The sequence below is a fragment of the Otolemur garnettii genome, unplaced genomic scaffold, assembly GCF_000181295.1.
Source record: "Otolemur garnettii isolate 467f Iridium unplaced genomic scaffold, OtoGar3 scaffold00090, whole genome shotgun sequence".
In the NCBI taxonomy this organism is placed as follows: domain Eukaryota; kingdom Metazoa; phylum Chordata; class Mammalia; order Primates; family Galagidae; genus Otolemur; species Otolemur garnettii.
Genome location: NW_003852485.1, coordinates 4394633 through 4411497, shown reverse-complemented (window position 1 = coordinate 4411497; position 16865 = coordinate 4394633). Strand labels below are relative to the sequence as shown.

Sequence of the window (16865 nt, the reverse complement as noted above, 5' to 3'; positions counted from 1 at the left end):
ACCTACAGCTAATACAATGTTCTGAAATAAACCCTGCCCACTCAAGAAGTACCTTTATATCTATTGCTGGATTTTATTAATAATATTCACTAATGATTTTTTGCTTCTATGTTCATGAGATGCACCCCTCTAATTTCTACATAAATTTCAACATTGTGCCACCTTATATAAAAGCCACAACATTTATATAAAATGTTCTTATCCTTTCAAATATTTTACACTTACATATGTTGTAAACTCTTACTTTAAACAACTGAGAATCTTTTAAAGCAATTAAGGAAAAATAAATAACAGTATTTGGTATGTACTCACATTTATTTATTTCTAGTGATCATCATTCCTAGACCTAAAATTCCATGTGATGTTTTTTTCCATTCAGCCTAAAGAACTTTTAGCAATTCTCATAGCATAGTTCTGGTGACAATAACTTCTCTAGGTCTTGGTTTATCTTAAAATCTTTATTTCACAGTAGCTTTTGATGGGTAGTTTCACTGTCTGTAGAGTAAGGGGCCTTTCTTTTATCATGCCACTTTCTCCTGGCCTGAAGTGTTTCCAATAGGTGTTGTTAGTTCCATATATACAATAAGTATGTTTATTGTGGTTGCATCCAAAGTTTTGTTTGTTGGTTTTCAGCAGCAGGACTAAAATGCATCCATCTGTCTATGTTGAGATTCACTAACATTTTGTAAGTGAAGATTAAGATCTGTAAGTTAATTATCTTTTACCAACTTTGGGAAATGTTTGGCCTTTATTTCTTCAAATATTTGTTTTGTTGTATTCTCTTTTTTCTTTTAGATTCTTTCACAGTGTATTACCTTTACTTGATATTGTCCCCTGTACACTCATTTTTCTTTTCAATTTGTTCTCTGGCATTTGAATTGGGTAATTTCTATTAATTTTCTTCAAGTCTGACAATTGTTTTTCTGATATCTGTAATTTTCTTTTAAACTCATCCAGTTAAGTGTTTCATTTTGGATTTTTTATTCTTTTTTTTTCAAAAAGAAATAGCTGACTTAGAGAAAATACAATAGAACCTTTGTAAGTTGACTACCCAAAGGACTGTAACAACCCAGTCATCATATGGAAGTGGTCAGTAAGGACCTAGGCTTACTGTACTGATTCATACATGTGGTGCATGTCCAGTCTGTGAAAATTAGGCCAACTTAAGGAGATGGTCTGTGTAGGGAGAAGGTCAGCAATGGAGGTTCTGCTGCATTTTATAGATTTTATTGTTGTATTTTAAAAAATTTTCTTTTTTTTATTGTCTGGGATTTATTGAGGGTATAAAGAATTAGTTTACACTTATGGTGGTTGTTAGGTACAGTCCTCTTACAATTGTGTCCTGCTCCCAAGAGGGTGCCACACACTGTGACCCTCATTCCCCTCCCTCCTCTCCTCTCATTGATCCCTCATTTCCTTTCCCCATGCCTTATATTAAATCATCTACTGCCTTCATATTAGAATTGAGCACATTGGATTCTTGCTTCTCCATTCTTGTGATGCTTTTACTAAGAATAATGTGTTTCACCTCTATCCAGATTAATACAAAGGATGTAAAGTCTCCATCTTTTAATGACTGAATGGTATTCCATGGTAAACATATACTACAGCTTGTTAATCCATTCCTGGCTTGGAGGGCATTTAAGTTGTTTCCATGTTTTGGTGATTGTAAATTGAGCTGCAGTAAACAATCCAGTACAAATGTCCTTAAAATAAAATGATTTTTTTTTCTTCTTGGTAGGTGCCTAGTAATGGAATTAAAGGATCAAATGGGATGTCTATAGTTTGAGTTCTCTGAGGATTCTCCATACTTCCTTCCAAAAAGGTTTTATTAGTTTGCATTGTAAAAGTGTTCCCTTCTCTCCACATCCACTCCATCATCTGCAGCTTTGAGACTTTGTGATATGGGCTATTCTCATTGAGGTTAGGTGATATCTCAGGGTAGTTTTGATTTGCATTTCTCCAGTGATCAGAGGCAATGAGCATTTCTTCAAATGTTTGTTAGCCATTCGTCTGTTTTGGTCAGGGAAAGTTCTTTTCATATCTCTTGCCCAGAAGTACATGGGATTGTTTACTCTTTTTCTGTTGATTAATTTGGGTTCACTATAGATTCTAGTTAACATCCTTTGTCAGATTGATACCCTGCAAATATCTTTTCCCATTCTGAAGGCTATATTTTTGCTTTACGTATTGTGTCCTTATGGCGGTACCAAATTATCTTGCTTACTTTATCTTTGTAGTAAAACATGTAGTATTTTTTTCAAATGTAATTTCTGTATCTGTTGAGATCATGTACAGTTTTTAAATTAATCTGGTATATTAAAAAATGTCCTGGATTGTCTCAACCTTGCATTATCAGAATAAATTCTGCTTTTTCAGGGTATATAATCCAACAACACAAACCATGTCATGTGACTTGGTTTGTTACTACTTTGTGTAGGATTTTTTTTTTTTTTGCAGTTTTGGCCTGGGGCTGGGTTTGAACCCGCCACCTCCAGCATATGAGATCGGTGCCCTACTCCTTTGAGCCATAGGTGCCGCTCTGTGTAGGATTTTTTTAAATCTATATTTGTATGCAACATGGGTGGTCTATTGTTTTCTATCCTTGTAATGTTTTTGTATGGTTTTGATGTTACTCTAATTCTAGCTTGATGGAATGAGTTTGGCCATGTTCCCTTTTATTCTATTTTTTGAAACAGTTTGTTAAGCATTGATACTAACTCTCCATTAAGCATTTGGTAAAATATACCAGTGGAATTATACGGGCTCAGGATTTACTTTGTGGGACGTTTTCTGGGAAATTTTTCATTACTAATTCCATTTTCACATGTAATATATCTATTCAAATTTTCTATTTCTTCTGGAGTCAGTTTCAGCTATTCATTACATTCTAAAATTTTTTTCTGATTTTATCTAATTTATTGGTATATAATTGTGTATAGTATTACTTATCCTCCTTTTCATTCCTGTAAGGCCTAAGGTGATACCTTCTCTTCATGCCTGATTTTAGTAATCTGAATCTGCTCCCTTTTGTCTGTGGTTACTCTATCTAAATATTTGTCAGTTGTGTTGATCTTTTAAAAGAACCAGTTTGGGGGTTAATTAACTTTCTCTATTGTATTTCTATTTTTTGTGCTAATTGGGGTCTGTTTTATTCTTTTTCTAGTTTCTTAAGAGGGGAGGTTAAATTGTAAGTTGTTTAATTTTCACGTATTTGTAAATTTTCATTTGTTTCTGTTATTAATTTCTAATTTCATTTTATTCTTGTCCGAAAAATAATCTGTGTGATTTTAATCTCTTTAAGTTTACTGAGGCTTTGTTTTATGACCTAACATGTAGCTTATCGAGGAGAATGTTCCACATGCATTTTAGAAGAATGTGTGTCCTGCCTAGATATTTTCATTTATTCTATGATTCATCTCAAATACAAATCTTACCTTTCTTAACATAAAACAAATAGTGATCTGAACTATCATCCTATTGTTTATATATTTCCAATGTTTACTCTTCTTCCTTCTGGTAATGGCATCCTATTGTTTCTTCATCATTCCACTCATTTACTCTGACTCCAGTCACAAGGTATGATTCCCATTTTAACCCTAGAACTATAGTGACTGACTAGCTTAGCCCTGGTCAAGTAATTCCAACCACATCTTGGACCTATTGTGTGAGAAGCACAATCTTTCTGTCCAGGGAGTCACACTGGTGGAATAATCTTGCCAGCAATAGGAGAGTACCCAGCTAGAGATAAAGGAAACATGATAGGAAGAAGTAGGGCAAGAAGGAGATTCCCAGTGACATTGATTAAGAACTGGAATCTAACCAGGTTAGAAACTAGAGCTACTTCCAAATGGGCTTTAGTTACTTGAGGTAACTAAATACTTTCAGCTTTGCAGAAGTTCATTTAACTTGCGTCCACCTCCATAAAGCCTTCTTGCTTCATTTGTCCATTGTTGAGAAATAATGTTAGAGATTCTTAGATAGGTGAAAATTTGGAGTAGGCAACATTACTGTTCTTTTCTATTATAAATTTCTGTGATTTTTGACCACAGCTTAGACTCTTAGATGGGTTTCAGACCTTCTATTGCTCTGTCAATTTCTCATGGGTAGTTTCCCCAATTGTTAAATATAGATAATGATAGATTCTATCTAAGGATTGGATTGTTTGGGAACCTAGAGAAAGAAATTTCATGAAAATCATTTAGTCCAGTACCTGATACAAAATAAGTAGACAATCTATGTTAACTTTATCATTTGATTTAGTTATGACCTATTTGAAATACAACAAAAAATATAGCAGCTACTTGAAAGCTTAAAATACTGCAGTTTATATGAGTACTTTAGAATAGAGATTATTTTTAATAGATATACAAGCTATTTATATAATTTTTCAGCTGGGAAGTGCTGGGAAATTTATAAGCATTTTATATTGGTGTCTGTATATCTTTGTTTTATGATTGTATTCATTTTTTGAAAGACCACTCTGCTTTCATCTCTATTACTTCACCATGTATCCGGTGACTGTTAATATATAATTTATATGAAAATAAACTCATCATTTATAAATTCCTAAAACTATAGGGGAAAAAAACACAATAATAGTAATCACCCACATGATGTTTCCTCCCCAAATATTCCATCTTTAGGTATTTACAAATGATATTTCATAATTACCTGACTTGGAATATTTTATACTCTGTTTGGTAATTGTAGACATATTCTAAAAAATCTATCCTAAATACCTAAGAAATACATTGGGACTTTGTTACCATAGACCAATCTCCATAATTCATAATCATCTTTCTAATAAATGAGAAATTTAGATTAATTCTAAATCAGATTTTATACCAAATATGAGTCTTTTATACAATGTTTAATGGTAGCAATATATTTTTAATGTTAAAAATAAGGATGCTAAGCTTTTGCTATCTAGGTATACATGGCCAATTAGTTTATATTTAAATTGAGAATGATATGTGAAATTCAATAAAGCAGTCACGAACCCTTCGAATGGGAATAGAAGCCCTCAGAGAGCCTTACCAGGTTTCCAACAGATAGCACATTACTGAACTGCTCCGTCATGGGATAATGCTCCATGGCCATGAAGAGTGTATTTAAGACAATGCAGATGGTGATGGCCAGGTCCACAAAGGGGTCCATCACAACCAGGTTGACGAGGTGTTTCACCTTTAACCATGGTTTACAACAGTCCCAGATCAAACACATGTTAGCAAATTTATACCAGCAGGGTGGGCATTTCTGTCTGGATTCTTCAAGTTCTGGAAGAAAAAAAGTTAAATTCTCATGAACACTGCTTACTTTCTATTAAGTACTCTTTGGTCTAAATTAAAATTAATTTTCCAATTGGATGGTGGAGCAGAGAAAACTTTTAATGGGCTTGCTATCATAGAACGGGTAGGCACAGAGAAGCCAGGTTGCTTACCAAATTCATTTTAGCTGAACTAGTTTCCAATATTCTATCTGCAATATTTAACTGTCTGGTTAAGTATCTTCCAGGCCACCAGAAACTGATGGGCAAAACTTTCATTAAGCACACTTAAAGCTCGTCCACGTTCTAGATACAGCAAGAGACACGTGTTGTCAAAGACTTCTCAGGAGATGTCCTAAAATTCTTAATTAGGTGCATTGAATCTCACTTTCTTGGATTAGATCTATTTTGAGGAGTCTTCTAATGAGATAATTTGTTGTTATCACCAGTCTAAGTCAAAAATGTCAAATTAAGTTGCATTAGATTATACGTTTGTTTATTAAACTCGACAAAGTTCCATCTCTCTATATTTCTCAATTTAACTCGAGGACACAAGAGGAAATCCTCAACCTAAGAAACTGACGCTCCTCACTGTTAACATCAATCAACATTTCACTAAATGAGACTCATCAACTATGGCTAAAATATAACAGGATTTTAGGAGGAAAATACATAGAATTCATAAAATTTAATGGTATGCATTAAACTGAAGACAGGAAATTTCATATTAAAATACATTTATTTCAGCAAACAGTACAATGATTTCAAGAAGATTTTCAACTAGATAATGGGAGAGAGAAGACAGAAATGCACAGATCGTTAAGGTAATACCCCAAATAGTGGAGTGGTATTTGGTAACTATTGGCAAAGTATTTTTGGTAATTAGCAAGTAGAAAATTATCTACCATTTTTCTTTGGCAGGATGATCTCTCAGTTAACTCCTGAATTGGGAGAAGATGCAGAATTTGTTGTTTTGTGCCAACATCATTGCTGCACACTTTTTTTAGCTACTCTGACAAACATGGGACCACCACGTCTTAACACTGAAATAGAGGGAAGAGTCCTTTTTTCATTGATGGCATAATTGACTCAAGTCAATCACTCTAATACCATTGTGGCAACTGGAAGATCCCTCCACACCTGTCTCAGTTAATGATATAATGTTTCCATTCCCCTAAAGTAATTCACTGCTTATTTTCTTAAACAAAATTTCATGAAAGGTAGATTCTTCGATTGTCTCTTTGGGCATGGAAATTTTTCAGCAGCACAGTTTATGTCCTCTTGTGTGTAATTTTGTAAACAATAAAAATCTTTGAGTTGAAAGTCAGATTAAAATATCATTTTTACACACTAGTTATTTTGTAGATATTTTTAAACTTCCCAATAGCCTCCTATTTACAATGAAGATAAAAAGAAGATATCATTTTTGCCGCAAATAATGAAAGAGAAACTGCAGTATCTCACTTTGCCTGTGCACTGTCAGAAAACGTTTTTATTTTCTTTCCATGCTAGCTGTCATTTAGCAGATAGAGAGAAGCAAACAGAAATGGCACAGAAAAAAATAAATCGTAGAAAAGTTGAAGGGGGGGAAATTCAGCAGGTGTTGCTCATCTTGACACTAGGAAAATCCAGAGCAAATTTGTTTAAGCTCTAAAATAAAATTGTTCCATTATTCATTCAAAAAAGAGAGAGAAAATCTCACACTTTGAAACAAAGCGAAGCATTCAGGTGAGAACCACAGCCACCTCTCCATTATTCCTCGGTGGGTTTTCCACACTGAGAATCATTTGCAGGTAACCGTGTATCATTGGCTGGCCCACCTTGATCACTCAGAGCCTCCTGACTCACCCTCCCCCCATCCTTCACAAAGAGGTGGCCGGGAAACCTTTCTAAATGATGTTTAAATGCAAGCAATCCAGTTTTGCTCACCTATTACTACTCATTAAACATGAAGCATTTAGTACTCTGGACAATGGAGATTTGGCTGTAGTTAAAAAGACAAAAAACAAAAATTGCCAACAGGATCAACAAACTTGGTTTATGAAAAGAGAAGGTGAACTAAACAACAATCAGACTTTGAAGAAAGGATTCCCAGATAAATCACATCAACCAGGAAATCTGTATTAGAATCAGCTGGATAGGCATGTATCTGCTATTATTGCTAATATCCACTCTCGACCAATGTAAGCTTAAGTGTTTAAATAAAATTGAATAAACAGCACCTTTTCATTCTACATAACTGGTAAAAAATAGAATCAAAACAGCCATTGTCTCTCACAAAAATACATAGTCCAAAGCTCTACAGATATTAAAAAACTGAAATATTCCCCATCTGCTGCTTTCTAAATTATATTTATATCTAGGACATCTTCTTCATCCTAAGCAACTCAATGAGATGTATTTCCACTGTGGAAGATGTGGGGCATTCATTTTGAGCTCCAAATCATAGTTAGTGGACAAGTCCAACCTCGTGGCAGTTTGCTATCTTTTAAAGTAATTTCTTACGTTAGCTCAAACTTAATGCTATCAGAAGTGCAAAGTATGACTGTTGATTTAGACTTACCCTGTCTCCTTCTCTACTTCCTGCTTTAGGGAGCAGGCATGCTGCTGACATCGGTAGCAGAACCACTGGCAGCTTCCTCTCAGTGGTTTTGCTATGGCAAGGAGCTGAAGACCAGACAATCTTCAAAAGTTTTACCTGGAGGGACAGGGAGGAGCAAGCTACTGGCAGCTGGGGGCGGAGAAGGGATGCAAACTAACGCAGGCGAGGTTGGGGAAGAACGTACTAGAGTTTAATATTCCATAGAAAACAGTGAAAATATTTCTGATACTGCATTAGGACAGTTCATGACGATTGGGTCTTGTAATACTGATTGGACTGTGACGTATGCGGTCACCTGTGCTGTGAATTTTTTGGCTGTAACTTTTAGGCTTTTAGCATTGATATTAATATTAGAGGATCTTTGCATTCATATAAGAAAAGACCTTTTCTAGTTATCTACCCAGTCTCAAGGGAAACCTTGAGAAGGTTGAGAAGTGCAGGTTTGTAGCCTTTCTCTCTCATTTTCATTCTCCTTTCTCTTTCTCCTTTGACATATCTACCCACACACATTCTCACACGCCCAGGAAGAATGGGTTGTAAAGAGAGAGAGAGGACAGAATAAGAGGTCGAGGGAGGGATAAAATACATGTGACAGGACACTTTCTTCCAAGTAGTTGAAGTTGCTAGTTGATGTTCGAATCCACTTACAGTGAGGAAAGGCAAAAACATGTGAATTAACAAAAATAACAATGAAACAACTAAAAATGACATTGACCGTCTCATGCTTACCAAGTACGCAGGTGCTTTATCTATGATGGATTATTTGATCCTGACAACCTTATGTCTAAGCATCCTTATGCACATGTTACTTATGAGAAAATACATTCCAAGTCACAAGTTAACACATTAGCAAGTGGCAGGCCTAGAAACTGGTTACAGATTAAGCAGTCCCCAGAGTCTTCATTTTGGAATTGTGAGATCCAGATTCTAAACGTTGTGTTAACTCTGCAGATAGGAGCTGCAGCTAAAGAGAAATCTGATATAATGTTACAATCTGGTCAGGAAAAGGCAAATGTTAGGACTATAAAATTTTGAATATTTTGCTTCAGTGGGGTTAATGCTAAATCATATCCTAACTTACATTTTTCACTTATATTTCTGGTTAAATTGTAGGATTTTATAACCTGTGTTTTAAGTAGTTAATACCATCCAAACCCATTAGCACTGTCATCATATAAGCATTTATCATTTATGCTCTTTACAACGTCACACACAAAAGTTTTAACAGTATACAATTTAACGGATGAAAGCACCTGAAATATACCTTAAATTGCAGCAGTTTCCTATAGGCTAAATGTAAACAGTCTATGCAGAATCTAAGGGTTGTACGTGGATTTTACTTTTACTTAGTAAAATACATAAAGATGTTATACATGTTATCAAGTTGGAAGGATTTTCTTGGAATTTCAGGAAGATTTTATTTTTTTCCTTCTGTCATTACAAAAGCACCATCCCATGTCTCTGGTACAAGCCCTTTGACATACCTTCCATGGTGTTGGTCAAAATACTGGCCATACTCATTGCTCTTTGCCTTGATGTGGGATCTTCCAGCAAATCCATGGAAACATGATAAGAACTGGACCGTCTCTTTCTTATTTCTGTTTCAGTAGTGGTGCCCTGAAAATAACATTTTAGATAAAATAACCAATATTCTGGGTTTTTTTTTTTTATTGTTTCAGGTTTATTGAGGGTACAAAGAAGTAGGTTGTACTGATTGCATTTGTTAGATAATGTCCCTCTTATAATTGTGTCTCGCCCCCAAGAGGAGAGCCATATACCATAACCCCCCATCCCTGCTCCCTCATTCTCCTGCCCCCACCCTGAATTGATTTGAGTTTTTCTCTTACAAGGATATGTGTTAGATCGTCTACTAATAAGCAGCATTTCTGAGGGCAATGAAACTTAAAGCATCCCTATAAAAGGTGTTACCTAACTATATGTTCACCATGTTTTCTCAGATGTAAACAACTTATTAAGATGCTGGAACTAGTCTGGGAGTGGTGGGGTTTGTTCCCATAGTCCCAGCACTTTGGAGGCCAAGGCAGGAGGATTACTTAAGGCCAAGATTCAATCCAGCCTGGGCAACACAGTGAGAATCCTTTTTTGCAAAAAAGTAATTTAAAAAATTAACCAGGTGTGGTGGCAATCCCAGCTACCAGGAAAAAAGGCTGAGGTGGAAGGATCACGTCAGCCAGAAATTCAAGGTTACAGTGAACTATGATCATGCCACTGTACTCCAGCCTGGGCAAAAAAAATGATCCTGTCTCTTAAAAAAAAAAAAAAGACATTGCTTGAATTATCATTCTTGGGAGCATTTGAAAGCCTATCAAATTTCAAGCTTTCAGGGATGCCTGGGTTTTCCTGGATCGGCTTTCCTATTCCTCCATCCTGGAGTTTTGGGTTAGAGGGACCATGTCTACTGTTGAAATTGGGTACATAATCTTTTAGCATTTCAACTAGTTCTACCTAGGACTTCAGAATGAAACATATTGTTTCTCGATTTACTCTCAAGTTATTAGATCTTTATAGATATATATTTATGTGATTTAAAATAGAAAAAACATTTAAAGTTTCCTTAATATACATCAGTAAAAGTTCTCCTAAAATGTGAATTCCAGTTGTAAAATGCTTTTCTTCTTTAGTGACAGATAACATTTCCCATCACCCTTAACAATAAAACTAAAATTTAGAACTAATGTATAACTTTCTCTTACACTTGTAAAACAAATGTATCCATTAAATTATCCATAATTGACATTGAAACTCTAAGGAGAGAACACCAATTTCAGGGGCTTCGATTTTTTAGCAATAATATAATGATTTGGTATTTGCCTATTTCCAAATAAACTCACCAAGACTTCAACATAGACAGATATTTATTTCTACTTCAGGAGATCAAACAGTGAAGTTAATTCTTATAGGAAAAAGGTATAAAACTAGAGTATTTCAGATGCAGGTCTAATGATAAATCATTTTCAGCTCTTAGAATTTTGCCTATTTCCGAAAGGACAATCTGAGTGTTGTTCATCTGTTTGACCTCTTGTGATGGGAACTACTATACATGACATTATTTTCTTTCTTAATCTGAATACTTTTAATGCATAGACAATCAAAGTTTCCACTCAATCTACATGATTGTCACTAACAGTGATAAATACACATATAAGTCACTCTAAAATTAATTTTAAGGTAAAAGGAAGTAAAATTAGTGAGGAAAGAAATAGCCCATCTCTGAAAATAAAACTCTTTAAGTCAAAGGGTATCTCTAAGAATTTAAAATACTTCCTTTCTTCAGAAAGGGGCAAAGTTGTAAGAAAAAGAGAAGGTTATGTAAAGGTCATCTAGTCCTCTCTGCTCTATACAGAACCATAATGTACAATCCTAGATCTAATTTCTAATAATAGATACCAAAACTGCTAATTATACTACCGAGGAAATTCTTTCTTAAGTTAAATTGCCTCAATTGAACTTCTGTGTAAAGTACAGAAACTGCACTTTGAAGGTGTCATTTCTCCATCACTATCTAGCTTCTATTTTCATTTCCACTCTGCAGTCTCTAAAAGCCGACTTTTTATCTGCACCTTCAACTCATCTTTACCACAGTGTGATGTCCTGCCTCAAAGCACCTCTGGGAAGACTGGAGAATTTTGCTTCAAACTGGTTCCAACTTTGCCTTCAGAGATTTATCCCACCCTCCCTGGATAGGACAGGAGATTCAGATAACTACTGAAAGATTAAATGGTTTCGGACAGACTGGTATTCTTTATTTATCCAAAGTAATTGTGCATTTGCTTTTTGTTTGCTTAATTAACATTTATGAACACCGACGACTGACATACTTGATCATGTATAAGAATTATATGCGATGCTTGCTAAAGAAGATTCCCTCAGCATTTCAGTCTAAGTCTGGATAGGCACAGAAATCTTCAGTGTTAAGAAGCATCCCAGGAAATTCTGATGTAAGCATTCTGAGAAACTAGTGTTAAATATATGTTTGTCTCGTTAACCATCTCTTCTCCTTTTAAGAAAGTTCAAAATAATTCATTGAACAGAAATATTTTAATATGGATAGACTATAAATTCAGTAGCCAGCATATCTGGGGTAAAATATTAGCTTCACCCTGCACAGTCCTCAGTTTCCTCTTCTGTAAAATGGGGATAACATTTGACTCTATCATAAAGGATTGTTGTGAGGGTTAAATGAATTAACACATGTGTAAGTTTTCTGGACAGGGTCTGGTACTTAACTAGCCATGACCATTTTTACTAAGAAAAAGAATGCATTCCCATTTCATTCTTCCTGGTTCCTTTGGTAGAAAGTTCTACTCTAACTCTAAAATACTTGAACATGTGTCTGGCAGAAAAATGTGGGGAAAAAAAAGTGAAAAAGGTCAATGGCTATTTTCATAGTCCACGGTAGGAAGCTCCTTTACCAGGTGACTGAAAAATAACTCCATGCCATTTTAACGTGGCCTAAAGGACTTGGCCAACTGTAAAAAAAATGAAGTTACATAAACAGAAAACTATACAAAGAGATTTTATTATAATTCAGAAAACTATAAAATGCAATCAAATGACATTGCTGGAATATTTTTATATTAGCAAATGAAATTTTATTTAATACTGATATTAAAATAGTCTTATATGTTATGAAATAAGTGTCAATAGTGTCTCCCTGTAGATGTCCAGTATTTGCAATCCTTTCCCATATGCTTCATTTGGGGGCCACTTTTTTTACAAGAAGAATTTATGACACTGATATAAAAATTAAAATCTACTCTAAAAATTATAACTCTGACTCTGTCCCAGGTACTGTCTGAGATACAGGAGTCAGGATCATTTGAGTGGAGGCTAAAAATGTCACACAGCACTCTGACCTGAAAACATAGATGATGGTCACTCCCAGGGGTCCTCAAACTTTTTAAACAGAGGGCCAGTTCACTGTTCCTCAGACCATTGGAGGGTGGGACTGCGGACCGTGGGACAAGTTGGCTGCTAAGCAGGAGAGGCAGCTGAGGCAAAAACACCCAGCGGGCCAGATAAAAGTCCTCGGTGGGCTGCATGTGGCCCATGGGCCGTAGTTTGAGGACGCCTGATTTAGAGATATTTAGTAAGAGTAACTCCTACAAGCAGAAATATTTAATTCTTCTTTTAAATAAATGATAACAAAATCCTTAAGATGTGTATTTATTTTATTTGTGAACATTGATTTCCTTGCATGTAATTTAATTCTGTTAATTAAGCATCATGCTTGAAAAATGGTTGCTTTGCTTTTTGGCAAGTGTCAGGCTGTAGAAATAATGATGAAGGAATACTTCTAATTATATTCTGGGAGCCAACCTAGGTTTTTCATTAACTAGTAGAAAAGTCTGGATTGAACAATTGACCAGATAAGTTATCGCTTGATTGAATCAACTTCAGGCCTTGAAAAACAGACTCAGCAAAATTCTCGAATGTGTACATCGGAAAGCCTGCACCAGCCACAGCTCCCTTTAGCTGACGTTTCGTTGGCCTTACCTCTGGCAAGAGCTGCCCAGCAGGAGAGGTGAGGGCAGAAGGGCCCCCGACCAGGGAGACCACGCCATTGCAGTCCACAGCGCTGTGCATCTTCCCGTTCATGGGCAGAATGGGCAGCACCCGGGAGGCGCGGCTGGCCTGGCTGACGTTGCTGTGGCGCCGCTCTCCGTGCCTGTGCGGCACAAACAGAGAGTCCCTTCGACTGTCGTTGTCCTCAAAGGTGCTGTGCTCATCGTCTGCAAAGTCATTCTCCGAGCCAACGTCCTTTGTTCGACCTCTGAAGCTGAAAAGGCTGGCCCTACTGTTGCGTCTTGGAGAGAAAAGGGAGCCACGGATGCTCAGTAAAGACTGTGAATAACAAGACAAAAGAGAAAACACAACACCCAAGAGAACGGCATTAATCAATGGCATCACGGGAAACAAGATGTGACTCCTGGTTTTCACAGCTGTGGACTGGGTTAAGGGTAAGTCACTGACAGGTGGAACCACGGGCTCCTGCGGCAGTCGCTGGCGGCGTTTGGTTTAAACCTCTTTTGTTTTGCTTTTCCTTCCTCCCCTCCTCTCATTTTTCATCGTCTTCTCTCTTATTTTCTTCTTTTCGACCCATGACTTAACATGGTACATTGTTTTCCCCTGTTACTGGCTCTTGGGACTGAAATTTTTGCTAGATCCTTCTCTAGAAGCTAATTTCTCTTAACAATCCAATGGGGGAACAGACACACACCTATGTTTATGTCCTTTCAAGCCAAAAGTATTGCCAAGAGACCCCATTAGTGACCGTGCTCTGATGAAGTCTTACCGCAGAGGAAAATAAAAGTAATCTGATGGGTAGGTCTGTCTAATAACAGTACAAGGAGCAGCTTCTGTCCTTGCTTGCATATTTTATAGTGTTCTTCGTGAATGAATTAAATCAAGCTGAAATAACTGTAGCATTTATCTCTTGATTTGCACTCTTTGGTATCTGGAAATCTGAAGAGCGCTGTATTGACAGAAACCTGGTTTCCGTGAAGAATTGGATCACACTCATTCACAGTTTTCCAGGTGGTGCCCTAGTCTCTGCCAACGTGCCATTTACCTTGTTCTTAACCACAGCAGCGCTGAGAAGACTGAATCGCTTTCTATACATTACTACTTTTATTATCTCGCTCTAGTGCGTAATCCTTTTTGCATATACAATACCCATTTCTTTTTCTGTTGACAGTATTCTAATTTTTTTTTTTTTTTCGAGAAATGTGCTCTAATACTCAGACCAGGTAATTTGGGAGATGTTCAAGCCAATTCCTGGATCCACCCCTGGGACAAAGTCCCAGGCCTGGACAATCAGTGTATTCCATGTTTCTAGCATAGAGAATAACTTAAGGGGGGGTGGCGTGAATCTTTCATGGTCCTTTACAATTTTAGAGAATTCTCTCTCTCTCTTTTCAGATAGTCACACTCTGTCACTCAGGCTGGAATGCCATGGTGTCAGTCTGGCTCATGGCAAACTCAACCTCCTGGGCTAAAGTGGTCCTCCTGCCTCTGCCTCCTACATAGCTGAGGCTACGGGTGCCTGCCACAACAATTGGATAATATTTCTTATTTTTAGTAGACATGGGGTCTTGAACTTCTGAGCTCAAGGGATCCTCCCACCTTGGCCTCCCAAGAAATTGCTTTCTCAGTTGGGGCTTCTGAAAACGCTGATATAAATTTGGGGCTACAGTGAGCATCTCACCACCATATGGAAGGAATTTGGACTTGAAATAAGGAGCAAGACCTGGTCATGGTAACATGTTTTGAGCTGCTGGGTCCATCCCTGCCAAAAGCTCCTCACAGATATTATTTACATGATATAATACATTCTCTTTTTTGATTGTGTGAGCTTCAGTTGCATTTCTATGATTATCAATGGAAAGAATATCAATATTTCATCACTTAATATTGTTAGTTTGAATTTTTCTTTCCAAAGAATTTAAAATCAACTAAAATTATTATATTGTACCTATACAGTTTTTTCCTTTATGAATTTTTTGTAGAGAAGGGTGTCTCAACATGTTGTTCAGGCTGGTCTCAAGCTCCTGGCCTCTAAATCCTGGCCTCAAGTGATCCCTCTACCTCAGCCTCCTGAGTAGCTGGGGTTAAAAGCACATGCCATAACAGTTGGCTAGTTTTTCTATTTTTGTAGAGATGAAAATATCACACTTGGTTAGGCTTATCTCAAACTTCTAGCCTCAAGCAATCCTCCTGCCTTGGCCTCCCAGGATATTGAGATCACGAGCATGAGCCACAGCACCCAACCTTCATCTTATATAGTCTGTATATCTATGACCAACAAGTATGTTTTTAATTTTCTGTTCAGCTGAAGGTTTATTTCTTCTCAATAATGTCCATTAAGTCTAACTCTTTTCATGTCTCTTTTTTCTCTTGAATTAGCTATGAGAACATAATAGTTAAGGATTTACAAGATTGGTGACCTATTGCTTATCTCAGTGCAAAGAGAATGGCAGACAGGAAATGTTTGCCAATAAAAAATAAAGTAGAAATTATTTCGTGTATCATTTTTAATAGGATTAATACTTTAATGCAAGTACTTCATTCAATGAGAACCATGGAGGGATTGGAAAGAAACATAAAATTGCATATGTTTGTCAAGGTTCAAAGGTGAGTACAAGCCATAAAAGAGTAGTTTCCATGTGACCACTATACAAAAATGATTGTGCCCCATCTGCTAGCATCAGCTTCTACTGCTTACATTAATCACATGAATGCATAGGAATCAAATGCTGTGCCAGAAATAAAAGGTGGCTGGTAAGAAAAATCCTCCCTATCAGATGAATTTCTCAAAACCAAAAATCCTGGTTTATCACAAATAGGAAGGAAAATAATAGCAACCTTAACTTATAAAGGTTCCAAAAACTTATCCAATTGTCTTAAAACTTAATTAGAAATTGCATCCTTGACTTTCTTCTCTACCCTGTCCCTCTGTAACGAATGAAGTCAGAGTGTAAGAAATATTTCATATTTCGCCCTACTCTATTGAAGCGATTATAATCTTGAAGTACAAGCTTACATTATATTTTTTGCAACATAAATGCAGAAATGGTTGCCAATCTAATCTCTGTTCCATTGCGTGACCACAAGATAATTGTTCATTACAATCTAACACAAACTATGGGCTCTCCATCCCTGTAACCCAGGTTAACCTTTACCTGATTTGACCTTTTAGCATTACTTCAGGGCTTTTAAAGTGGACTCAATGTGATTTCAGGGTTTCTCTCCTCCTACCCACCCCTTTCCCTCTCCTCCCTCCTTCTCAGGCTCTTATCCCTCCCTTTCTCTCTCTCTTTTCCTGTTTCTCTTTCTCTCTCCCTTTCTGGCCTCTTAGTTACTTTTTGACTATTTCTTTACCAGGAAAAATAAAAGTCTTTATGTTTCTAGACAGACTGATTGGGAAACAAATATCAATTTGAGCCAGAGATTCCATGTCTAGCAAGTCAGTGA

At 36.5% G+C, this 16865-nt stretch overlaps 1 protein-coding gene across 1 annotated transcript in view; it reads right to left on the bottom strand.

Annotated features, from left to right (window-relative positions):
• Nucleotides 1-16865, bottom strand: part of SCN2A (sodium voltage-gated channel alpha subunit 2) — a 90020-nt gene that overhangs the window by 48727 nt on the left and 24428 nt on the right. The window contains 3 exon segments of the mRNA XM_012808452.1: nt 5041-5279; nt 9356-9488; nt 13389-13736. Coding sequence (XP_012663906.1) covers nt 5041-5279; nt 9356-9488; nt 13389-13736 — 720 coding nt within the window.